At 49.4% G+C, this 25,578-nt stretch overlaps 1 protein-coding gene across 1 annotated transcript; it reads right to left on the bottom strand.

Moving 5' to 3' along the window:
• Positions 1-15,603: 15,603 nt before the first annotated feature.
• SOAT2 (sterol O-acyltransferase 2) lies at positions 15,604-25,116 on the bottom strand. The gene is made up of 15 exons (XM_026000389.2): positions 24,650-25,116; positions 24,123-24,178; positions 23,471-23,607; positions 23,095-23,154; positions 22,530-22,637; positions 21,391-21,667; positions 20,969-21,038; positions 20,296-20,380; positions 19,746-19,791; positions 19,414-19,543; positions 18,178-18,275; positions 17,666-17,764; positions 17,031-17,166; positions 16,265-16,410; positions 15,604-16,062 (listed from the first exon to the last, which is right to left on the bottom strand). Exons 1-15 carry the CDS (start codon positions 24,723-24,725, stop codon positions 16,012-16,014), a joined length of 1,575 nt encoding a protein of 524 aa, XP_025856174.1. The 5' UTR covers positions 24,726-25,116; the 3' UTR covers positions 15,604-16,011.
• Between the last annotated feature and the right edge of the window lie 462 nt (positions 25,117-25,578).

Here is a 25,578-nt window from a genome sequence, read left to right on the forward strand (position 1 = left end):
TCAGTTAATTACCAGGTTTTCTCCAGCTTTATGAGCTCTGATGCTTCTATTCTTCTATTGTGTGGAGTTTTTTTGTTTTGTTTTGTTAAATTAGCTCTACACCCAATATGGGGCTTGGAAACTCACCACCCTGGGATCAATAGTCCCATTGAGCCAGCCAGGTGCTCCTACTCTCCTATTCTCAGAGCTCAACCTTTAAATCTCTGGACACAGTGTGGCAGTCTCCTGCTTCCTCTCTCCCTTCAGCATTTACGGAGCTCCTGCTGTGTGTAATTCCTTTCTCTGCCTTCAAAGAGTTTAAGATTTAAGTAGTCCTCCCTCATTGGAGGCCTGTCCCTGCTTCAGGGCCTTTGCACCTGCTGCCCCCTTTTGGCTCAAAGTTCATCTAACATAGTTCGCTCCCTTATTGACTTTAGATTTCTGTTTAGATGTCACCTCCTTAGTGAAGCTTTCCTTGAATATTCTACTTAAAATACATTTTCCCCTTTAGTTCTTGCGCTTCCTATTCTATTATCTGCCCTGTTTTTCTCCACGGCATGTGTAAGTATCTGGCATAGTCTATATTTCAGTCTATATCTATCTATCTATCATCAACTATCAATATATTTATTTAACTTTTTTCTGTCTCACCCAACTAGAATGTAAGCTCTGGGAGCAGGGATTTTGTATCACTGCTTCCTAGAATGGAGTCTAGTACTTCCTGGATGGGTGATGTTGAGTGAATGGTTAACGGGCTCCAGGTAGTAGTTGACTTGCTGTCAGTCATGGGGCTGAGTCAGTGGTGGAGTCAAAGTCGAATTTAGGCTGTCTCCCTCCAGCACTTACCCATGGACCTAGACGGCTTCTGTTGTCACACGTACATAATTTATAGGTGTGCAGGTGTCAGGGCCGTTTTATTATCTATGTGCTGTGGATCTGCTGCTTTCAGGAAGAATGAAGAATGAAGCCATGTGTAGGTTCGAATACCCATCTTGCCCTTGGCCTGGGGAAATCGTATTTTCATCAAACAGGAAACAAGAATGTGGGGAATACCTACCTAGGTGAGTTGCATGTTGGGATAGGTTGTTTGGTTTGTGGTTTGGTTTTGGTTTACAGCAGCCAAAATACTCAAGTGGCCAGACTCCACAGGCCTGGGGAAAGAAAATGGTACCTTCACAAGTAGGCCATGGGCTGAGGAGCTTAAAGCTGGGTGGGGCACCTATGAGATGGCAACTCTTTTTTTTTTTTTTTTTTTTTTTTTAAGATTTTTATTGGGCAGCTCGCGTGGCTCAGCGGTTTAGCGCCACCTGCAGCCCGGGGCGTGATCCTGGAGACCAGGGATTGAGTCCCACGTCGGGCTCCCTGCATGGAGCCTGCTTCTCCCTCTGCCTGTGTCTCTGCCTCTCTCTCTCTCTCTCTGTGTCTCTATGAATAAATAAATAAGTAAAAAATCTAAAAAAAGAAAATAAAGATTTTATCTGTTTCTTTATTCGTGAGAGGCAGAGACATAGGCAGAGGGAGAAGCAGGTTCCCCATAAGAAGCCTGATGTGGGACTGGATCCCAGGACCCCGGGATCAGGACCTGAGCCAGAGGCAGACACTCAACCACTGAGCCCCCCGGGGTGCTCCTCTTATCACATTTTTATATGTGTACTATAACTTTTTTTTCTGAACCACTTGAGAATCGGCTTCAAACAATATACCCCTTTATCTCTGAAACTCTGCATATTTCCTAAGAACAAGAATATTATTTTAAATGTTATTTTAAATAACCATGGCCCAATGATCAAATTCAGGAAATTTCACACTGACACTGTACTTTATTTTATTTTATTTTTTTTTAAAGGAAGATTCTTTTTTTTTTTTTTTTAATTTATTTATGATAGTCACAGAGAGAGAGAGGCAGAGACACAGGCAGAGGGAGAAGCAGGCTCCATGCACCGGGAGCCCGACATGGGATTCGATCCCGGGTCTTCAGGATCGCGCCCTGGGCCAAAGGCAGGCGCCAAACCGCTGCGCCACCCAGGGATCCCTGACACTGTACTTTAAAGTCCACATTCCAAAATTGTCAGTTGTCCCAATAGTGCCCGCTCAGGCATTTTCCTTCTCATATGAGAACCCAGGCCAGGATCATGTGTCACCTTTTGTGGTCATATTTCTGCTTCCTTAAACTAAAGTAAACTAAACTTAACTGAAATGGTTCCTCAGCCTTCTTTGTCATTAATGACATTGACCTTCTTAAAGAATACAGGCCAGTCATTTTCTAGAATGTTCATCTATTTGTTTTTCCTGATGGTTCCTCTTGACTGGATTCAGGTTCTGCATTCTGAGCTGGAACATGACATAAATCATGTGTGTTCTTTTCAGGGAATGAAAAGTCAATGCCAAGGCCCACAATGTCCATCTGCTTTTTATTGGTGATGTAATTTGATCAAGGTGTTTTCTGGTTTCCCCACAATATAGTTACTATTTGCAACTAATACACAATCTAGGAGGAGACATTCTGAGAATACACAAATACCCTGTTCTGCTTGTGCTTCCCCACCTAGACTTACTATCCTCTCATGATCCTTGCCCAAACCAACTTTCATCATAATGTTTGCAAAATGGTTATTTTCTGACTCCAACATTCCCTCCACTTTTATCATTTGGCATTCAGCTACAAAGGAGAACCTTCCCTTCTCCTCATTCGTTCATTCAACGATTAACTATCAAGATGGGCCTTTGTTTTATCCAGTCAGTTATAATCCATTTCGATCCTTGCTTATTTTAATGCTCAGATTGTACCACTTTTGACCGTAAGAAGCCCCATTAATCTGGCTCCCATGTCCTTTCACCATGACTTTTTTTTGTCTTGGCACTGCCTCTGTTCCTGGCACAACATAAATGTTCCAGGCTTATCTTGTGCTTTCTCTGCTCCACTTGGAATCAGCTATTTCTTCAAGGAACCCTGTTTCCTTTCCGTGGAGAATGAATGGCATTTAGAATCTACAATCTAGGTGGTTTGGCGCCTGCCTTTGGCCCAGGGCGTGATCCTGGAGACCTGGGATCGAATCCCACGTCGGGCTCCCTGCATGGAGCCTGCTTCTCTCCCTCTGCCTATGTCTCTGCCTCTCTCCCTCTCTCTCTCTGTGATGACTATCATAAAAAAAATTTTTTTTTAAACTCACATCCTTTTGGATCTCCCAACCCGTCTTAATTGTGCTAAGGGAAGCAAAAGGCCAGAGCTTTAAAGGGAGAAGTGATGTTCCTTTCCCTGGGAGATACCACAGGTGCAACAGAGAAAATGGGGTGAAAACCTAGGATGGTAGGTGGGGGGGTGAGGTACTGAATGGGGGTGCTTGATTCTTTTCTTTTTTTCTTTCTTTTTTAGAAAGATATTTATTTATTTAAGATTTTATTTATTTATTAATGAGAGACACACACACAGAGAGAGAGAGAGGCAGAGACACAGGCAGAGGGAGAAGCAGGCTCCATGCAGGGAGCCCAGTGTGGGACTCTATCCTGGGTCTCCAGGATCAGGCCCTGGGCTGAAGGCGGTGCTAAACCACTGAGCCACCAGGCCACCCTTTGAAAGGTTTTTAAATGTTAAATGGAGTACTTGGAAGGTTGGGCTTTGTATAAAGAAGGCAACATTCTCTCAACCCCTGGTTTAGCATTGGCATTACAAGTGTCATAAAATATTAGGTCTTGGAGTTGAAAGGCCTGTACAGGGGATCCCTGGGTGGTGCAGCAGTTTGGCCCCTGCCTTTGGCCCAGGGCACGATCCTGGAGACCCGGGATCGAGTCCCACATCGGGCTCCCGGTGCATGGAGCTTCTCCCTCTGCCTATGTCTCTGCCTCTCTCTCTCTCTCTGTGTGACTATCATAAAAAAAAAAAAAAAAAAAAGGCCTGTACAAGTACTCACTTGATACAACCTTGGCTTTAGGCAAATTTTTTAACCTGTATTTTATAAATACGGCAACTGAGGCTGGGCAAAGCTAAGGTTCTTAACAAAGTCACAAAAGTGTTCTTAAGCAGAAGATATAGTTTATACTAAACAAATATTATTTGCTTGTACAAGCCACCGTCTCTTTAATTGTATCCCCCCAGTGCAACCATTCTGTGCTTTCTTTTCTAGATTGAAATTTTGTCAGTTCTTGAGATCCAGTTTCCACATGTTAGAGGAATCCAGTAGTCTAGTTTTGAAAAATTCCTGAAGTTCATTTTTAGCAAATTCTCCGGTGCCAACATAATTAGCTTGCACATTTCCTTAGTTTGTAGCATGTTATTTTTAGTTTTTTCCTTATAACCAAATACATTTTAAAGTTGGATGAGAGGTTTAAGCGTTTTTAATGTCAGCTGGAGGTGTTTTGGTGCTGTTCCTTTCTGCCAAAGGAAGATGGATTTGAGTGTTAAATATACCAGGTATTGATACTGGGATTGGGGGGGGGGGGATTTTATTTTATTTTTTATTTTATTTTATTTATTTATTCATGAGAGAAACAGAGAGAGAGAGAGGGAGACACAGAGACACAGGCACAGGGAGAAGCAGGCTCCATGCAGGGAGCCCGATGCAGGACTCGATCTAGGATCTCCAGGATCAGGCCCTCAGTTGAAGGCGGCGCTAAACCGCTGAGCCACCCGGGCTGCCCATGGGGGGGCAGATTTTAAACTACACATTCAATTCCTTTAATAGATGAAGGCAGTTGAGGGGTGTTTCTTTTTGAGTATGCTTTGGTATTTTTATATTTTAAAAAAATGGTCTATTTTGTCTAAGTTGCAGGATTTATTGATATAAACTTGTTTTCTTATTACCTTTTTAATACCTGTAGAATCTATAATATTGTTACCTCTCATTCCTGATATTGATGACTTGTGTCTTCTCTCTTTTTTTCTTGTTCAGTTAGTTAGAGGTTTCTTGCTCTTGATGTTCTCAAAGAATCAGTCGTGGTATTACTGAGTTTCTTTTTTATTATTATTATTTATTTATTTATGATAGTCACACAGAGGGGGGGAGGGCAGAGACACAGGCAGAGGGAGAAGCAGGCTCCATGCACCGGGAGCCTGACGTGGGATTCGATCCTGGGTCTCCAGGATCACGCCCTGGGCCAAAGGCAGGCGCCAAACCGCTACGCCACCCAGGGATCCCTATTACTGAGTTTCTTAATTGTTTTTCTTCTTACTTAATTTCTGCTCTGATCTTTATCCAAGTGAGTTTTCCAGATTGGCAGTATTTGGTGCATACTGTCACACATTGGTGCTGAAAGAGTAATATCTCCTGAGGAAATGGAAGCTGTGCTTGCTACAAAACTATAGTAATCAACACAATGTGGTCTACAGTATAGACATGCAGACCAAAGAAATAGATTGAGAATCCAGAAATAAGCCTTCACATTTATAGTCAATTGATTTTCAACAATGTCAAGACAGTTCATTGACAGAAAGAATAGTCTTTTCAACAAACGGTTCTGTGGCAACCGGATACCCATATGCAAAAGAATGATGTTGAACCCCTTTATCACATCATATGTAAAAATTAACTCATAATAAATTATAGAACTAAAAATAAGAGCTAAAACTATAAATCTTGGAAGAAAATAGAGGAGTAAGTCTTTGTGAGCTTGGGTTGGGCAAATTCTTCTTACATATGACACCAAAAGCACAAGCAATCAAAGAAAAAATAAGCAAATTGGACCTCATCAAAATGTAAAACTTGTGCTTCACAGAACACCATCAAGACTGTGAAAAGATGGGGTGCGTAGGTGGCTCAGTAGGTTAAGCATCTGCCTTTGGTTCAGGTCATGATCCCAGGGGCCTGGGATCAAGCCCCACATGGGGCGACCTTCTCATTGGCGAGTCTGCTTCTCCCTCTCCCTTGGCCCCTCCACCCCACTCATGTGCATGTGCTCTCTCTCAAATAAGTAAATAAAATCTTAAAAAAAAAAAAAAAAAGAATGTGAAGAGGCAATGTATAGAATGGAAGAAGATATTTGCAAATTATATGTCTGATAAGGGACTTATATATGGAATAGATGAAGCTTTCTTACAACTCAATAATAAAAGACAAATTATCCAATTAAAAAATGGACAAGGGGGATCCCTGGGTGGCTCAGTGGTTTAGCGCCTGCCTTTGGCCCAGGGCGCAATCCTGGAGTCCCAGGATCAAGTCCTGCATCAGGCTCCCGGCATGGAGCCTGCTTCTCCCTCTACCTGTGTCTCTGCCTTTCTCTCTCTCTATGTCTATCATGAATAAATAAAAAAATTAAAAAAATACTTTAAAAAAATTAAAAAATAAAAAATGGACAAGGGATATGAATAGGTATTTCTCCAAAGAAGATCTACATATGGCCAGTAAGCACACGACAAGATGCTCAATGTCATTAGGCATCAGGAAAATGCAAATCATAACCACATGAGATACCATGTCCTACCCACTAAGACAGTTATAACAACAACAACAACAAAAAAAAAAAAAAAAGGGAGAAATAATACGTGTTGGTGAGAACGTAAAGAAATTAGAATCCTCATGCTCTGCTGGTAGAGTCGCAAACCTGTGCAGCGACTTTGGAAAACAGTTTGGCAGTTCTTCAAAGATTCAATATAGAGTCATCATATGACCCAGGAATTCCACTGCCAGGTATATACCTAAGAGAAATGTGAACATATATCCACACAAAAACGTGTATACAAATGTTCACGGCAGCATTATTCATAAGAGAGCCGAAGGGGAAACAATCCAAACGTTATTGTATTGGTCAGGGTTCTCTAGAGAAACAGAATCAGGAGGGTATATATAGATATAGAGAGAGGAGACATTATAGTAGGTGGCTCACCTGGTTATGAAGGTTGAGAAGTTCCACAATCTGCCATCTGCAAACTGGAGGGCCAGGAAAGCCAGTGGTATAACTCACTCTGAGTCCAAAGGCATGAGAGAACCAGGGAGTCACTGGTACAACTCCTAGAAAGAGGCTGAAGGCCCAAGAACCGGGAGTTCTGATGTCTGAGGATAGGAAAAGATAAATTTTCCAGCTCAAGAAGAAAATTTGCCCTTCCCTTGTCTTTTTGTTCCATTTGGGCCCTTAAAAGATTGGATGATCTCAAAGCATGGCTGCCCAGATTGGTGAGAGGGGATCTCTCTACTCAGTCTACCAAATCAAACACTCTCACAGACACATCCAGAAATCATGACTTACCAAGCTATTTGGGCATCCTTTCGCCTAGTCAAGTTGGAACATAAAATTAACCATCATATTCATCAGCTGATGAATGAGTAAATTAAATGTGGGCTCTCCATACAGTGGAGTGTTATTTGACCACACAAAGGAATGAAGTACTTGTATATACTACAACATGGTTTAACTTTGAAAACATCATGCTAAAAAAAAAAAAAGAAGGCAATCTCAGAAGACTATATATGGTGTGTTTCCATCTATATGAAATAGCCAAAATAGAAAGTAGGTTTGTGGCTGCCCAAAGGTGGAGGGTTAGAGGGGAATGAAAGGTATTTTCTAATGGGTACAAGAGTTTGGAGGGCAGTGATTAAAATGAACTAAAATTAATTATGGTAATGCTTACACAAATCTGTGAACACATTAAGATCATTGACTTGTACACTTTATTTTTTTTTTGACTTGTACACTTTAAATAAATTGAGTGGTAGGAGAAAATATGAGTGGGAAATATCAGAAAGGGAGACAGAACATGAAAGACTCCTAATTCTGGGAAATGAACTAGGGGTGGGGGAAGGGAAGGTGGGCGGGGGGGTGGGGGTGACTGGGTGACGGGCACTGAGGTGGGCACTTGATGGGATGAGCACTGGGTGTTATTCTATATGTTGGCAAATTGAACACCAATAAAAAATAAATTTATATAAATAAATAAATAAATAAATAAATAAATAAATAAATAAAGTGGTATATAAATTATATTTGAATAATCCTGAAGTATATATATTTGAATAAAGCTGATATACTATATATGTATATATCTGTCCTTCTAAGATCAGGAACAAGACAGAGTCCACACTCACTCCTATCTAATGTTGTACTTGAAATTCTTGCTAGGTAATAAGGCAAGGGGTAAAAAGACATACAAATTGGAAAGGAAAATGTAAAATTGTTTTTATTTATTTTTTTTTAATTTATTTATTTATTTATTTTATTTATTTATGATAGTCACAGAGAGAGAGAGAGGCAGAGACACAGGCAGAGGGAGAAGCAGGCTCCATGCACCAGGAGCCCGACGTGGGATTCGATCCCGGGTCTCCAGGATCGCGCCCTGGGCCAAAGGCAGGCGCCAAACCGCTGCGCCACCCAGGGATCCCTAAAATTGTTTTTATTTGCAGGTGATATGATCATCTATGTAGAAAATTCTCATAAGCCTATGAAAATGCTACTGGAACCAGTTTAGCAAGCTTGTGAGATACAAGATCAATATACAAAAATTAATTGTATTTCTGTACACCAGTGACAAACTATTGGAAGTTGAAATTAAAAGACAATATCAGGGATCCCTGGGTGGCGCAGCGGTTTAGCGCCTGCCTTTGGCCCAGGGCATGATCCTGGAGACCCGGGATCGAATCCCACGTCGGGCTCCCGGTGGATGGAGCCTGCTTCTCCCTCTGCCTATGTCTCTGCCTCTCTCTCTCTCTGTGTGTGACTATCATAAATAAAAAAAAAATTAAAAAAAATTTTAAAAAAAGACAATATCATTTATAATGTCATCAAGAAAGAAGAGAGAAATATGTAGGGACAACTTTGATGAAAAATGTGCAAATCCCACACACTGAAAACTAAAAAACATTGGTAAGAGAAATTAATTAATTTAAGACTTAATGGAGGGGGCAACCCGGGTGGCTCAGCGGTTTAGCACCGCCTGCAGCCTAGGGTGTGATCCTGGAGACCTGGGATCGAGTCCCACATCGGGCTCCCTGCATGGAGCCTGCTTCTCCCTCTGCCTGTATCTCTGCCTCTCTCTCTCTGTGTGTATCTCTAATGAATAAATAAATAAAATCTTAAAAAAAAAAAGGCTCAATGGAGGGGCGCCTGAGTGGCTCAGGGGTTGAGCATCTGCCTTTGGCTCAGGTTGTGATCCTGGAGTCCTGAGATCAAAGACTCCTGTCCTGCAGGAGATCAAGTCCTGCAATGAGCTCCCCACAGGGAGCTTGGTTCTCTCTCTGTCTGTCTCTCATGAATAAATAAAATCTTTTTTTAAAAAAAGACTTAAATGGAGAGATATACAATGTTTATTGATTAAAAGCCCTAATATTGCTGAGAAGTCAATTCTCTCCAAACTGATTTATAGATTCAGTGTAATCTCTATAGAAATCCCAGCATGGGTTTTGTAGAAATTGATGATTCTAAAATTCATATGCAAATACAAGGGATCTAGAATAGCCAAAACCAATTTTTGAAAAGATTTTATTTATTCATGTGAGAGAGAGAAAAAGAGAGAGAACACATAAACCAGGGTGGGGAGGGCAGGGGGAGACAGAGTGGGAGAAGTAAGCTCCCTACTGCCGGGAGCCCAATGTGGGCCTCAATCCCAATGCCCTGGGATCATGACCTGATCCGAAGGTAGATGCTTAACTGACTGAGCCACCTGGGCGACCCCAAAAACAACTTTAGAAAAGAGTTTGAGGGGGATCCCTGGGTGGCGCAGCGGTTTAGCGCCTGCCTTTGGCCCAGGGCGCGTTCCTGGAGACCCGGGATCGAATCCCACATCGGGCTCCCGGGGCATGGAGCCTGCTTCTCCCTCTGCCTGTGTCTCTGCCTCTCTCTCTCTCTCTCTCTCTCTGTGACTATAATACATTAAAAAAAAAAAAAGAAAAAAAAAAAAAAGAGTTTGAGGCACCTGGGTGGCTTGGTCAGTAAAGCATTCAACTCTTGATTTCTGCTTAGACCATGATCTCAAGGTTGTGGAATCAAGCCTCACATCCAACCCCATGTGGAGCTCCACACTCAGCAGGGATCTGCTTATAGATTCTCTCTCTCTGCCCCTTCCCCAACTCGCACATGTGCATATTCTCTTTCTCTCTAAAATAATTTTTAAAAAGTAGTATATATATATATATATATACACATATACATATATATATGATGGAATACTACACAGGTATCAGCAGAAAATTACATATTTAAAGTAGCACCATTTCTATATTTTAAAACAGTGATGAATAAAGTGGAATGAGATTTATAGCATAAATTACTTGATATAAATTAAAAAGGTAAAGTACAGCACCGTATTTTTCAAGAATACAGAGAGATTTGTCATGTACTAGAGTGGATCCCTACAGTGAGAAAGGAGATGACAGGAAGGGATGGGTGCTGGAGTAATGGCCATACTAAACTAGGAAGAGACATCTTTGTAGACCCATGACTAGCACAAAAGTAAAAGGAGGTGAGAAAACAGCCATAGTGAGCAGACAACTTTTTCCAGAAGTTTGGTTATGACAGGCAGCTGAGAAGTGGGACAGCTTGATGAGGATGTGGGGTGAGGAGGGGAAAGCTGGAGATGGGACATAGTAGAGGAGCATACATGGGTGCTAATGGCATGTGGTAGAGAGAAGAAAGGAGGGGGTGGCGCCTGGAACCCCTAAGAGAGACTTAGCGTTTGAGGTGTGAGAGGCAAGAGAATGGCCTGTGATGTGAAGAGGGCAAATTCCTGCAGCTCATAGGAGGAACTTGGAGTGAGGAAAGCTGGGGAGTGTGTGTGTTGTTGGGTGACCTATAGAGTTGGAGAGGGATGGTGGGAAAAGAGAGAAGAAATGAAATTGTTCTTTTGGAGAGTGGAAAAGGAGTCCTCGAGATTAATAGGATCATTGGACATCACTGAAATGCCCATTTGAGTTGTTTCAGAATTGTGGAGTGTGTGTGTAGGAGGGGTGCCCCAACAGTAGAGCGAGGGAGGAGTACCATGGGAAGGAGGAACTCCAACTAGTGGAGTCTGAGATGTTATGGAGGCCACAGACCACTGGGCCAGCACAGATTAGGAAGAGGGGACCACAGAAGAGGGGAGTGGCTGTCATACGGGGATCCCAGGACAAGCAAGGAGATTTGGAGAAAAGACTGGGCAAAAATCAAAGGGGTGAAGAGAAGGTGTTTGAGGCAGAGGATGGGCATAGAGTTTGAGGGGTACAGATAGGGCAGCAGCGAGGAGACCCCAGACAGGAAGACAAGGTGGTTCGTAGCCCAGGAGGAGAGCCCTGCTGGGTGGGAAGGTGGCGGCAGCGTCCTCCTGCCTCACATGGGTACCCTCACTTGGGGCGCTTCCCACCCTGTATCCCCACTGACGACCCAGAGGGAGAGCTGGGGAAGCTTTGCTCCCACCCTCCGGATACCAGGGTAAAACAGGGGTACGGGGGTCCTGAGCCTATGCAGGAGGAGGCTTTCTGGCCTGGCCCACCTCTACTCCACTTCGGTGCAGCCCAAAGGCGTCCCGCTGGGGGTGCCTTTTGGCCCTCTGCCACTCCCCGCTTCTCACACCAGCAGTCAGGGCAGCGAAGCACCCTCGGGGGCTTTGGTGAGTGGGTGAGGGGGCCTGGATGGAGCCCCGTCACGGACAAGCCTCAGGACTATGAACAAGTTGAAGAACCCAACGTAAAATGAGGAGACAATACCTCCCTGACGTTGGATTAATTTCCTTACCGCAAAAAAACCGTGTAACTTTGAAGGAGGAGGACAGCTTGGTTTCGTGTATTCTCATGCAGTGGTTGTCAAAGTGGGGTTCCCAGACCCGCAGCATCAGCGTTCCTTGGGAACTGGTTAGATGTGCAAAATCTCAGGCCATGCCCAGGCCGTAATGAATCAGAAACTCCTGGGGTGGGGCTCAGCATCTCTCCCAGCGAGCCCTGGAGGCGATTTGAGGGCCTGCTCAAATTTAACAGCCACCGTTTTAAGGGAATTTCCATCCCATTTCCAAGCACCTGACTCTCCTTAACCATTTTGCTGCTGGGGCCAGGGGCACGGTGTGCAAGTGATCGCTTGAACTTGGAGTTAGTAAGGGGAAGGCCTAATGAGCAGACCTGGTGAGGAGCTTCCTCACTCTCACCGTGTAGGAGTCTAGAGACCAGCTCTGCAGAGCCCCTAAGCAGAGGTCAGGACCATGGGCGATCCTGCAAGAACATGACTCAGAGGACCCTGGCTTTACAGGGATGAGGTCATCGTGGCTGCTCTTCCTGCGTACCAGATGGCACAGGAACCACTGAAGAGTTGTAAGACAGTTTCAGAAAATACTAGGAGCACTTAGATATTCGAGGAGTGTACAAAAAAACCCACAAAAAAACAAAACAAAACAAAAAAACAAATTTTCTGGAACTAAAGAAATGTTATTTCAACCAAAAATTTAGTGTATGAAAAAAAAAATTTAGTGTATGCATCGAAAGAGAGAGGTCTGGTCACTGCTGACGCTCAAATTAGTGGCTTGGAAGAACAAGTGGAAAAAATATTTCCAAGCACGGAGAAAATAATACAGAGATGGAAATAACGAGGAAAATATGAGACTTGGAGAAGAGATCCAGTAGTCCTGACATTCAAATATATTAGCTCCAAAAGAACAAAAAGGCATAGATGGAGGAGAGGCAAGAATTTAAAAATAGAAAAATACTTCAGGGACTTGAAAGATCTGAGCTTGCAGACCGAAAGGACACAGGCAGACACAAAAAAGGAAAAAAAAAAGAAAGAAAGAAAGAAGGAAAGAAAAGAAGAAACAGACATCTAAGCAGGAAACTTCTGAATTCCAAGATTAAAGAAAAACATTTTCAAGTTTCTAGACAGAAAGAGCAAGTTCTGTATAAAGAGGAAAGAAAAAAAAATAAAATAGAGAGAAAAGAATCAAATTGACCCTGGACTCTTCACCTGCAGCACGAGAAACTAAACGTGGGGACAGTGAGAGAAAAGGATCGGCTGCCCGGGGACCTCATCCCCTGCCGGAAAAGCTCTCACCTGTCAGGGCAAAAGAAGGATATTTGAGCTCTAAAGAGTATATCAGGGATCCCTGGGTGGCGCAGTGGTTTGGCGCCTGCCTTTGGCCCAGGGCGCGATCCTGGAGACCCGGGATCGAATCCCACGTCGGGCTCCCGGTGCATGGAGCCTGCTTCTCCCTCTGCCTGTGTCTCTGCCTCTGCCTCTCTCTCTTTCTCTGTGTGACTATCATAAATAAAATTAAAAAAAAAAAAAAAGAGTATATCAATCTTTTATCTCACCTGAGAAAAATACTCAAGCAAAAATTTGGTTAGAGGATAGAGAAGTCAAGATAGAGGAGGACAACGGGGAGAAAAAGCCTGCGGTGAGCAGGCGCTTGGCCAAGTTTCCTGCCGTTAAGCGCTCACGAAGCTGGACAGACACCTAAGTGTACCTCGGACCCTGAGCACTGTGCCCTCTCAGCCCAACCTGGGGTGGGAGGCAGTCTAAAGGTCTCTCTTCTCTGGGTAGAAGTACCAGGAAAATAAAACATTTTTTTTTTTTTAGATTTTATTTATTTATTCATGAGAGACGGCGTCGTGCTAAGTGAAATAAATCAAGTAGAGAAAAGAGAAAGATACTGGATGTTTTCACTTCTATGTAAACTCTAAAAAAGTCAAATCATAGAAGTAGAGAGTAGATTGATGATTGCCAGGGGCCAAGGAGGAGGGAAATGGGAAGGTGTTGGTTGGGCAGCCCGGGTGGCCTAGCGGTTTAGCGCCGCCTTCAGCCCAGGGCATGATGCTGGGGTCCTGGCATCGAGTCCTGCATGGGCCTTCCTGCATGGAGCCTGCTTCTCCCTCTGCCTGGGTCTCTGCCCCTCTCTCTCTCTCTCTCTGTCTCTCATGAATAAATAAATAAAATATTTTTTTAAAAAAAGGAAGATGTTGGTCAAAGGGCATAAACTCTCAGCTGTAAGAGGCGTGAGTTCCAGGAGCTAACGTACGCGTGGTGACTCTACTTAATACTGGGTTATGTGTTTGAAAGTTTTTTTTTTTTTTTTTATGATAGTCACACAGAGAGCGAGAGAGATTGAGGCAGAGACATAGGCAGAGGGAGAAGCAGGCTCCATGCACTGGGAGCCCGACGTGGGATTCAATCCCGGGTCTCCAGGATCGCGCCCTGGGCCAAAGGCAGGCGCCAAACTGCTGCACCACCCAGGGATCCCCTGAAAGTTGTTAAGAGAGAAGATCTCAAATGTTATCACTACACACGTGCACAAACACACGCACGCCGGTCATGCTGTGAGAGGATGGAGGTGCTAACTAACCTTTTTGTGGTAACCATTGTGCAATGTATACATATATCAGCTCCTCACAGGGTATGCCTTAAACTTCGTATTTTAATAATATCTTAAAAAAGATAAACCTTCCAGAGGGAAGTTTGGCAATGTATATAAAATTGAAAGTAATACGGCCCAATGTTCCAGTAATTCTGCTTCTAGAAAATTCCTGTAGGAAAATGCACAAGGATGTGTATATATACAAGAGGGAGTTCATCACAGAATTCTTTTTCTTTTTTTAAGATTTTATTTATTTATTCATGAGTGACACAGAGAGAGGGAGAGAGGCTGAGACACAGGCAGAGGGAGAAGCAGGCTCCATGCAGGGAGCCCGACGTGGGACTTGATCCCGGGACTCCAGGATCATGCCCTGAGCTGAAGGTGGCACTAAACCGCTGAGCGACCCGGGCTGCCCACAGAATTCTTTATAAGAGCAAAATATTGGAAACAATTGACACGTATGCAGTTAGTTAAATAAATTCTAGTATATACACGCCATGTAATACCATGTGGTAATTAAAAGTGATGAAGCAGATCTATAGTATAGACGTGGCAAGATATCCATCGTATTGTTAACATGTTAAAAAAAAACAAAGGAGGCGCCTGGGTGGTTCAGTCGGTTAAGCATCTGCCTTCAGCTCAGGTCATGATCCCAGCATCATGGGATTGAGCCCTGGGTCCGGTTCCCTGCTCAGCGGGGAGCCTGCTTCTCCCTCTCCCTCCGCCTGCCAATCCCCCTCCTTGTGCTCTCTCTCTTTCTATCAAATAAATAAATACAATCTTAAAAAAAAAAAAAAAAAAAAAGAAGCACCCATGCTTCTCTTAGTGACCCTGGTTGGTTTGGTCTCTGTCCCTTGGGGCTTAGGTCCCTGAAAGGTTCCTGATCTAAATGTCTTCCCAGCACCAGGTTGCGTGGGGGACCTGTGTAAGGAGGACAGAGACGATCCTCTCCTTACAGTGACCACAGTCTGGTTTCCGGAGTGGTGATGAACACGAATATTTTGACTCTCTGGACGCATACAGTCAGGACACTCTTCATTTTAAGGTCCACTTTATGGCTGTGGAAACCGTGGCTCATGAAGTTAAAATAATTGCCTCGGGTCTGTGCAGGCAGTTTCTCTCCGGGGTCTGCAGAGGGAAAGGAGGCCTGCGGGGTGCCCTCTCCAAATGCGCCAGAGGTTGCTGGGAGCAGAAGGATTAGGGCTTGTGGAAATGTGAGCTGAAGAAGGAGGAGACGTGGAAGGGAAGGTGAGGTTGGGTTTAGGGGAGGGGAGGGCATCCAAGACCCTCAGCCCCTCCACCTGCAAGTCTGGCTCCGCGGGCACAACTCTTCAGTCCATCTGTCGTGCCTGCCAAGAGCGGGCCTTCAACAAACAGTGAATGAAGGATAAACGAATGAATGAATAAAAAGAGACACGGAGTTTATTACTGTATTGGAAGCCATATAAAGGGCGGGCCAAGCCCTTCTCAGACCTAGGGGCTCCGGCTTCTCTGGTCACCCTGCCTTCACCAAATCTGGAAGATCCTTCAAGTTTTCTCAAGTCTGGGCAGTCATGAGGTAGGAGGGGGCTCTGTGCCCAGCGGAGGGGGCTGGCGGCTCAAGAGCCACCACCATTCTGAGTCTGTGCTCAGCTGTCCTACAGGTCCACTGATGGCAGTTCCTGGAGTTCCCTGGTGGGGTCATGCGTGCCAGGCCCCCGTGGCTTGGAGCCAGGTCTGTGAGTGCGGGCAGAGGAGCCACGGTCCCGGGCTTTGCAGGCTGAGAGGAACGTGGTGGTGTCATCTGGGCAATGAGGGTGCCCTGACCTCTAGGTATGGCAGGACCAGGATCGAGGTGTCACCAGCCCCCAGAAAGTTGTCTGTGCCAGAGAAGGGTGAACCGTGCATGAATTCCCTCCTGTACCCACCCTACACATCTGAGATACCAGAGCACGTCACCCCCACACCAGGCCCTGGCCCCAGACCCCGGGGGTTGAACTGGGTAACAACAGAGGGCTGGCTGCTGGGGAGGGGGGTGTGTCCCTCCAGATGGGGGGCTGAGTGAGGGTCGTGGTCCCTTACCTGGGGCAGGGGGCAGTGTCGCCGAGCATACCATTCCTGGCAGTACAGGCTGACCTGGATGCCTTGGCCCAGAAAAAGCATGGTCCACATTAGCACATTCCACGCGGGGCCTGTGTGCCGGTCATGCATCATGAAGTTCATCAGCCCTGATGCAGGAGGAAGGGCTGTTACTCCGGTTCCAGACACCTGTCTCCCTGGCTGCCTCCCATCCCAGGGCGCTGGGGGGAGATGGGACAGGAAGGCAGCACGGGGCAAGGTCTTGAGCCCGGCTCCAGCAACACGCGGTGCTCTAAGGGGCTCATGTAAAAGCAGGACCCCTTGGGGGATCCCTGGGTGGCGCAGCGGTTTGGCGCCTGCCTTTGGCCCAGGGCGCGATCCTGGAGACCCGGGATCGAATCCCACGTCAGGCTCCCGGTGCATGGAGCCTGCTTCTCCCTCTGCCTGTGTCTCTGCCTCTCTCTCTCTGACTATCATAAGTAAATAAAAATTTTTTTTTAAAAAAGCAGGACCCCTCGGTTCATACGTCGGCATCCTGGGTCTCATGCTAACCCCGGCAGCCCCACGCCAGCTCTCCCCTTTGCCCCCCGTGTGTGCCCTGCTCAGATGCTCCTCTGCAGCCAGAAATCTTCTCCTACATCCCTGCTGCCTCCCGCCTGTTCCCAAGCTCCCCGTCGCCCAAGGGTGGAATCTCCAGGAGCAGGACTCCGGGCTCCGCCCTCTGGCTGGAGAGGCACACAGAGGCCAGTGGCGCAGAGGCCAAGCTCACCTCCGATGACAAGGAAGAGTATCAGCATGACAGGGTAGAAGAATCCCAGGACAAAGCAGAAGATGTACTCGTGCACCACTGCAGAAACCAGGAACACAGCCAGCATGGCTGCCCCGCGGGCCCGGCCACCAAGGAGCTGGGGGTGGGGGGGGGTGGGGTGAGTCTCCCCAAGACCCCCACAGAGCCCCCTCCTCAAGGAAGCCAGGAGAGTGTACAGCACAACGGAATAGAATATGGTATTTGAGGGGTCGAATTGGCTTATTTTAGAGCACTGTATTAGCTCTTGGGCCTTTCGTGCAATTTTTAAAAGGGGATATAACAACACTTGCTTCTCAGGGGCACCGTGCAGGTTGCATACGTGGAAAGTCTTGGCAACTGAGACTTACTATATGCAGGGTCCTTAGAAGGCTAAGGAGAAGAGGAATGTTCTGCGGAGGGACGGAGTTAAGGCTCAGGAAGGAAGGAAGTTAGACCATAAGGAGGATTTTCTGCCCACTGGGTTGGGTAGAAGAAGGTAGAGGGAGTCAAGGGGGCCCCTAGGTCTGGAAAAGGTAGGTGGTGTAGACAGAAGGAGGGAGAATGTCCTGGAGAGGCTCCATTAACTGTGGGGGCCCAGGGGTCCTCAGAGCCCGTACCCACAGCCCGTCCTGATAGACGTAGCTGTACAGCCAGTCATGGACCACCACGTTCCAGGTGCGATAGTAGTTGGAGAAGGACGTCGAGTTCCACCAGTCCTGGGGAAGAGGGAAGGAGGAGAGCATCAGGGTCCTGACTCTTCCAGGCCCCAGCCGCTCCTCCCTGCTTCTTGCACCCTACCCTGTCCCAGTGTTCCACAAGGGCTGGCCTCTGGCAGAAGAGAGACAGCAAGCACTCTCCAGCTGCCTCTTCAGGACCTGGGGCCCGCCCTCCCTCCTTCACCCCCTCTCAGGAGAAGAGGATTCCAAAGCACCGAGCACACCAAGGCAGTTAGCCTTAACTGGTCAGGGGGTGGAGGGCTGGCATTGGAGCCACACCTGGAGGAGCGCGTTTCTCATGTGGGAGGTTGACAGCACAGCTGGGGTGACACCCAGTGGAGCTACCATCCTCCCCAGATCACTCCCCAGCCCTCCCTGCATCCAGCTCCCATGCAGCCAGGTCTGGGCCTCACCCGATAGAACATTCTGTCTCCAAATCGTAGCATCTCTGCAAAGGCGTTGAGCCAGCAGTGGAGGAAGGCAAAGAAGATGAGCAGCAGCATGAAGATGCCTGGTGAGTGGGGACAAGGGTTACAGGTCAGCCTGGCCCACCTGGATCCCCCGGGAAGCTCTGAGGGGCCCTCATCAGCAACCAGGGCCCCGACTCCTACCAACCATTTATTAGTCACTCATTGATTCACGCATATTACTCCGTCCATCTGCTCATGAATCCCATGGCGGATGTGGGGGATGCAGATATGAACCCCAAAGTCCCTGACCGTTGGGAGTTCACAGAGTGGTTGGAGAGAGAGAGGGAGAGACAGACAGAGGCAGAGACATATGGAACCGTGCATCAAGGTCGGATGTGCTGGGAGCTAAGCATGGTAGCCGTGGGTGCACCTGGAGGCCAGAGCAGGGGGAGGTCGAGGTGATGGAAGGCTAACACTGACAGGATTCCTAGATGAGGAGGACTCCGTGTAGGCCTCCAAAAAGGGATCAGAAAGCAAAGCAAAACAAAACAAAACAAAAAACAAAAAGGGATCAGATCTCACGGCTGGAAAATGAGAAAATGAGGAAAATGAGGTTTAACTTCCTTCCTTCCAAGCTGAGGGACCCAGCTGAGCAAAGGCCTGGGGGCGAAGGAGCAGGCGGCTCAAGAACAGCGGAGGGGCGCTGGGGCTCAGCGGTTGAGCCTCTGCCTTAGGCTCAGGGCGTGACCCCAGGGTCCCGGGATCAAGTCCCGCACTGGGCTCCCCGCAGGGAGCCTGCTTCTCCCTCTGCCTGTGTCTCGGCCTCTCTCAGGGATAAATAAATAAAATCTTTTTTTTTTTTTTTTTAAAAAGGGAAGAGCAGAGCTTGTGGTAGGATGAGAAGACCAGCTGGGGGCTTTGGATGCCAGGCCAAGGGTGGGGAATGATAACCTGTAGGAGGGCGGTTCCTGCGGGCGGCATCAGGGCAGGCGGGAAAGGAAGCGCTGGAGGGGTAAGGGAACAGGTGAGGACGCCCACGTGGAAAGCGAGAGTGCAGTGGTGCCGACCTGAGGCCCTGGCAATGAGCAATGGGGGGGGGGGGGCACCCGTGGGAGAGGTTCCGAGGCGGGAGGCGCTGAACCTGACAGAAGGGAAAGAGCGAGGGGAGGGAGGCGGCCTGGCCAGGAAACCTTCCACCAGCTGCAGCCCTCCCGGCCCTGCCCTCGGGCGGCCGCGTACCTGGCAACGTGGCGTGCATGATAGAGAGCACCAGAGCCCGGGTGCTGAAGGGCTCCCGGCTCATGTTGGCAAAGACAGGAACGCAGAGGCGGCTCAGGATGAAACAGGCGTAGAGCACGCAGCCCAGGGCCTGGGGGTGCAGAGGGGGGGACACACACTTGGGAGGCGTCACGCAGCTGCCCCTCCGCTCTGGAATTGGTTCGGGCCCAGCACCCACCTCCTCTTACCTTAGCACCACCCTCCCACCTCCTCCCTCCCCGGGCCTCGTCACCTCCCTCCCAGAAATGCCCCCTCGGCCACCACAAGTCCGTCCTTCTACCCCATCTTCTGACCTGAGCAAAGTTCTTGGCCACATAATTCCACCTGACGTTGGGTGTCCTGCAGCAGCAAGGAGGATAAGATGTTTCTCGTCCTTTTACTTTGTTCTTTGCCCGCTTGGGGCACAGGTTCTAGGCCCCCCTCCCCGAAGCTCCCTCAATTGCTCAGGCCTTGGGAGGACTATCTGGGAGGTAAGGGTCTAGAACACTTTGGAACCTTCCGTAATAGACACGGCAGACAGATTTTTAGCTCCAGTGTCAACTAAAGTGACTAACCATCAGGAGTTTGCTCCAGGCCGACAGGTTTCCCAGGGGGTAGGATTTTCGACACTAAAGCTGGGACAGTCCTTGGCAAACCGGGACAGTTGGTCACTCTCGTGTCACCATGGGTTGTGCAAAGGAGAAGGGGCAGTCTACCTGCCAGTTACTTCCCGTTTTAATTATGGGATGCTTCCTGAGAAAGTGGCCAATGTCTGGGGTGAGGCCAAAGACCTCAGAGAGAGGAAAATAGAAGGGCCGGGTCCCTGATGGGCCTGGGCATTTGGAAGAGAGGTGCAGGTCTTACCTGGGGTAAGTCTTCCTGTAGATCAGCGTGGGGCAGAAGAGGAAATAGAGGTAGCTGGAGAAACTGGGGGCCTGCATGCCCTCACCTGGGGAGGAGTGAGAGGGAGCCATCAGTGAGGGGGGAAGGAAGGGGGTGATGATGGAGGCTGGGGAAGGGCTGAGGCTGGTGGGTGGAGGGCTGGATAGGACTGGGGTTCAGGGGATGGGGATGGGTGAGCAGCTGGCATTGGATCTGGAGGCTTGCTGGGGAAGGGGAGACTAGGCAGGAGCTGAAGCTGCTCTTCGACACTCTTGCTTCCATTGCACCCTAACTTTCTGGTGCAGGACCTGCTGTGGTAGGAGCTTCATGAAGCACCACAAGTTCCACCACACGTTCTTTCTCTCCTTCTGTTCTGACTTCCTGAGATAAGGCTCTCATACCCTGGGTCTTTCCAAGTTAGCCCTGGACATTGGAAAGTGCCAGAAGTCCCGAGCAACAGAGGCGCCACATCTCAGAGGTGGGACCTGAGAACGCCCAAAGACTGCGGCCCACAGAGCCCAGCTGGAGGCCAGGGATCTGCCCTGGGGGCAACAGGGCCTTAGGAAGCCAAAGCTTCTATGAGAGTCTCCCAACCGCTGGTTCACTCCAACAGCCTAAAGGCCCGCGTTCACAGCAGGGCCACCCAAGGCCTCACCTACTCTGGCACAAAGGGTTCCGGGCACAGCCTCTCTCAGGAAGGAGTAGCTCTTCATCAGGAGCCTGACCTGACACGGAACGGAAGGGAGGGTAAGCTGCTGCGGGGCTGTGATGACTTCAGGATCTCTGTGCCTCGCTTAGGGAAGGGAGGCGGGCAGCCATTCCCCAGGCCCCGCAAGATCTATGCGGTCAAAGCCCGGACTTTATCTTTTCGTGGGACAGTCTCACAGCCTAACAGGTAGCTGCTGGGATGAGCCCAGGGCTAAGGCGCACCTGCGAGGCCAGGGCGGGGCCTCGGGCCAGCCAACCCCTGAGGCTCCCCGCAAAGCCAGCCGCGCATTTCCTTGGAGCCTGCAGAGCGCCCCAACCCCCAGAGCCCCCCTTCCCCGGGGCCCGCCCAGCCCCGCCCCGTCGGGTCACCTGCTCGAAGACCAGGATGCAGCGGGAGGCGGGTGGCAGCTGGTACTTCAGGGCCACGAGCACGGGGAGGGCGCAGAGCCCCACGGTGTGGGCCACCAGCAGCACGCAGCCTAGGCCGGCCCGCAGCACCCAGGCCCCTCCGGCCCGCGGCCTCGCCCCCAGCCGCAGGACCTGGTAGGGCACCAGCAGGGTGGAGAGGAACATGGGCACCCACGTCATCAGCGCCAGGGGCAGCTGTCCGAAGCTGAAGATCAGGAGGTCAAACTCCAGCATCAGCCTTGGAATGGAGAAGGAGAAACGACGTAGACCAATGTGTGGCCCACCCCTGTCCCCGCCCTCTGCAGTCAGAGCTCTTGGAAGGTAAACCCAGGCATTTTGCTAAGGGTTCCAGCGCCCCATATCTGAAGGTGTTCAAGGTGCACCTCTGTTGTCCCGCACTTGCAGCACAAGGTGTTGCCGGAAAGACTCAATCATGGGACGGGCTTGCTCATGAATGACCTTTAGAGCCCTCTGCATCTTACAGTGGCACAGGAGGGCTCAGAGCTTCGTATGCCGCAGGTATTACTAGAATATGAGGTATTTAGAATTTAGCCTCGATCTTCGTTAGTGGTGTTCTTTTGGAGTGTTTATAGCTGTAGACGGGAGTTAGTAGAAAGTAGGTTGTTGGGTGTTTTTATTTGCTCATGTTAAGGCCGTATGGTTTGTAATGGTGAAAAATTGGAAACCACCTAAATGTCCCTTAGGAAAAGACCAAAGCTGGCGTGCCAGACTGCAGTCATCAATAACAATGGGCTGACATGGAACAATCTCTAAGATAGGAAGGTAAATCGTTAAGGAGTGGGTATCTTACTTATGTAAAACCCCACAACATATCCCCTCTTGGTTCTTATATACATGTGGATGCCAAGACATGGAAAATGCGCTGGAGGGAAACTCTCAAAACTGTTAAAAGGTTGTGGGAAGAAGAAGTCTAAGAATGAGTTTTAGCTGGGAAGATCGTTGGAGGCAATGTAGATGTGTGTCCAATAATCAAAGGATCAAAGAGCAGGGGGCCTGTGCTCATCTGGCCAATGGCAAGTGGGACGCTGGAGACTTGGGGGTCTTATTTATGTGCCTATCCCAGGCGGGAGGCGTCCTACCTGCCCTCATCAATGAGGTCGATGGCCAGGGTGCTGATGATGAAGACACACAGGCCGGCGATGAACATGTGGTAGATGGTGCGGAAATGCTGCACCTCCATCAGCTCACTGCAGGGACAGGGGCCCGAGTGTCGGTGTAGGAGGGTCCTCGAGGTCGTGCTGACCAGCTCCAGCACTGTACACGTGTGAGGTAGGGGACTAGCGATTGGGAACTTGTCGCTAAGGGCAGGGACATGGCTGAGCCTTTTCGTGCTGGGGCCTTTCTTCCACAATCACAGCCGGGGGAAGTGGGAAAACCAAACGTTAGAAAACCTCTCTAAGACCTGGGATCGAGTCCCACGTCGGGCTCCCTGCATGGAGCCTGCTTCTCCCTCTGCCTGTGTCTCTGCCTCTCTCTCTGTGTCTCTCATGAATAAATAAATAAAATCTTAAAAAAAAAAAAAAAAACCCTCTCCAAGTCTTCCCTCCAAACACCTAGAACCTGAGGAGCAGGAATGAGGGGTTCTGGACCCCCAGCCAAAGCTCTTTCTTTTCCTCCCACCTCCTGTCCTTGATGTGGACTTACTCGAGCAGGGACTTCCGGATGATGAAAATTTTCCGTTTCCCGGGGGATGGCTCCCGGCCCCTGAATGAAGACAGTTGTTCGGGTCAGGACCCAAAGGGTCAGGACTTGGGAGCCGAGGGCAGTAGCAGAGGAAGGTCAGAGTGAGGGCCCCCAGAGGGCAGGACCAAGTGGAAGGTCAGGGCCGGGACAGAACAAGGCCAGAGGCGGAGGTCGGTGTCAGGCAGGCAGAAGCGATCAGGGCGGAGGAGAGAAGGTGGACGTGGGGGTCATGTCAGTGCTGGCAAAGGAGGTGCGAGGTGACATTACGGCTCACAAGCCTCATGAGAGAGGAGCCTGCTCCAGCCATTCCCCAGGCCCCAGTCCCTCAGGCTCTTACTTGCTCAAGGAATCTGGAGGCGTGGAGGGCAGAGGTCCGCCTTGCGGCGGGTAGGACCGTACGGCCTCCCACATGGCCCGATCCAGCAGCTCCGTCAGCTGTCCCCGTGCATGTTCTAGCAACTGTGTCTTCACAACCTACAGGACAAAGCAGGGCAGGGCCCGCTGTCTCCCCAGCCAGCCAGCTCTCCTCTCCTCTCCTTCCCCGAATGCTTACTGAGCTTCTCTGGGTGCAGGTCCTAAGTGCTGGGGACAGAATGGTGAACAAGCACAGCCCGTGCCCGGGCCCCCACTGCGCCCCGCAGTTTATTTCTCTCTGGCTTCCCAGGGCAGCAGGGGGGAACCTGGAAAGACCTTTCCAGCGCCAGGGTCTGGATGCCGACCGCCTGCCATCCCTCACCCTGCTGTCCTCTCCCTGTCCTCGGCCTTCCCTCTCCTGCCCTTTGGTCCCACCAACAGAAGTCTGTTCACTGGCTGACTTTTGGCCCCTGCCCTGCTGACCTGTATTTCGAACCCCTCCATCTTAATCCTTGGCTCCAACCTGATCTGAGGGGTTTGAACCCAAGAACAAATCGTCTTTGCCGAGCCAGTCCTCGCCCCTACTCCCTCCCTCTGCTCCAAGACCTGTCCACCTTGACCTCTGACCTCCTCACCTCCATATGTCGCGTCCATTGCACCAAGTCCAGGCCTCTATCCTTCTCGGTGCTTCCTAGGAGGAGGGGTCAAAGGGCACACCCAAGGGGGAGGAGTCAGGCCTCTGCTGCCCTGTACTGGACCCAGAAGCATCCTCTGTCCAGGAAATGTTTTCTGAGACCAAGCTCAGCAGCCTCCCCGCCCCCAACCAGTGGAGTATCTAGCATCGCGGGGGGCCATCAGAAGAGGAAGTTATACTGCAGGGGATGAGGAGGCCACTGGGAGCCTGATGACACTAGCTGGGAAACAGGAAGCTACTCCGTTCACCCCCGTGACGGGGGTGGGGGTTGGGGGGTGAAAGAGTCCACCAGATAAGGCAGGGCCCCAGCTCTGAGTATCCCTCCACTTCCCTCTCCTGGCTGGGCAGTGAGGGGCAGGGGCAGCGGCTGCCTTCCCGAGCCTCCCAAGCCCGCAGGAGCGCCCTCTCCGCGGTGCGTCCCCACCTGCAGCACCCCCCAGCTCTCTGCACCCCCAGAGGGGGGTTCACCTTCTCCAGAGGGCCGGTCCTCTTGCTCTCCTCTCTGCCCTTCTCCCCTCCGCAGCCGGGTTGCCTTTGGCTCCATGATGTGTCCCGACTGGGCAGCAGACGGCTGTGAAGTGCTCCCTCCCCTCCTTCGCAGGCTGCCAAACTCTTATCTCACTCCGCTCATCAGCTCCAAAGACTAAAGTCCTTCCAGGGAGCACGGATAGGTTATCCGGTCGGAGGGTGACGCTTCTCAGCTACAGGCTCCGCTCTGCTGGCTGCCCCTGGGATGGTCACTAACCCCCAACAGGCCAACCCGCCACACAGGTGCCTAGCTGAGTGAGCTGCCCCTCCCACGGGGACAGCGGCTCTGCAGCTCTGCACCTGTCTGTGTCATGGGGCGGGGGCCTGGGCTTCCCTGGGGCTTATCGCCTAGCCTGAGTTGCCTGCTGGATCTCCTTCCCCGCAGGCTGAAGGATCATCAGGTGCCCTCAGCTCCCTTAGACCACGAGATAAGATGTGTTCCATGCATGTGATTCATGTTCTGATGGGGTTGACACCTGTGACAAAGGTGACGCTGCGGCCCCTCCAGGAAGTGCTGGGTGCCAGGGCCCCTAGGCGGCAGCTCTTCCCTACACCTGCTTGGGTTAGCGCGTAGGCAGAAAGGAGGCCAAAGGAGCACTCAGTGCCTGGGGGACGCCAGGCATTGGCACAGATGGAAGAACAAGATTTCAATCCTCCCTCGGTCATTTACCGGCTGTGTAACTTCAGGCAAGTGACCCAAATATTTTAAGCCACAGTTTCCTCCTCTGAACAAACAGGGGCAAAAGTCCCTACCTCACAAGCTTATTGTAAGCACAAAATGAGGTAATCCACATAAAAACACATGGCCCAGGGTCTGGCCCCTGGGAGGGACTTGATAAGTAAGAATTTCCTTCCCCTTTTAGGAGGAT

This window comes from Vulpes vulpes, chromosome 8 (assembly GCF_048418805.1).
Source record: "Vulpes vulpes isolate BD-2025 chromosome 8, VulVul3, whole genome shotgun sequence".
In the NCBI taxonomy this organism is placed as follows: domain Eukaryota; kingdom Metazoa; phylum Chordata; class Mammalia; order Carnivora; family Canidae; genus Vulpes; species Vulpes vulpes.

Excerpts from the sequence above, each read along its gene's own strand:
- SOAT2 (XM_026000389.2), bottom strand. The coding sequence starts at position 24,725 with ATGGAGCCAAAGGCAACCCGGCTGCGGAGGGGAGAAGGGCAGAGAGGA. Across the intron at positions 24,179-24,649 it reads GGACCGGCCCTCTGGAGAAG|GAAGCACCGAGAAGGATAGA; the intron begins GTGAACCCCCCT and ends CCCTCCTCCTAG. Across the intron at positions 16,063-16,264 it reads GACACTGCCCCCTGCCCCAG|ACAACTTTCTGGGGGCTGGT; the intron begins GTAAGGGACCAC and ends TCTCTGGCACAG.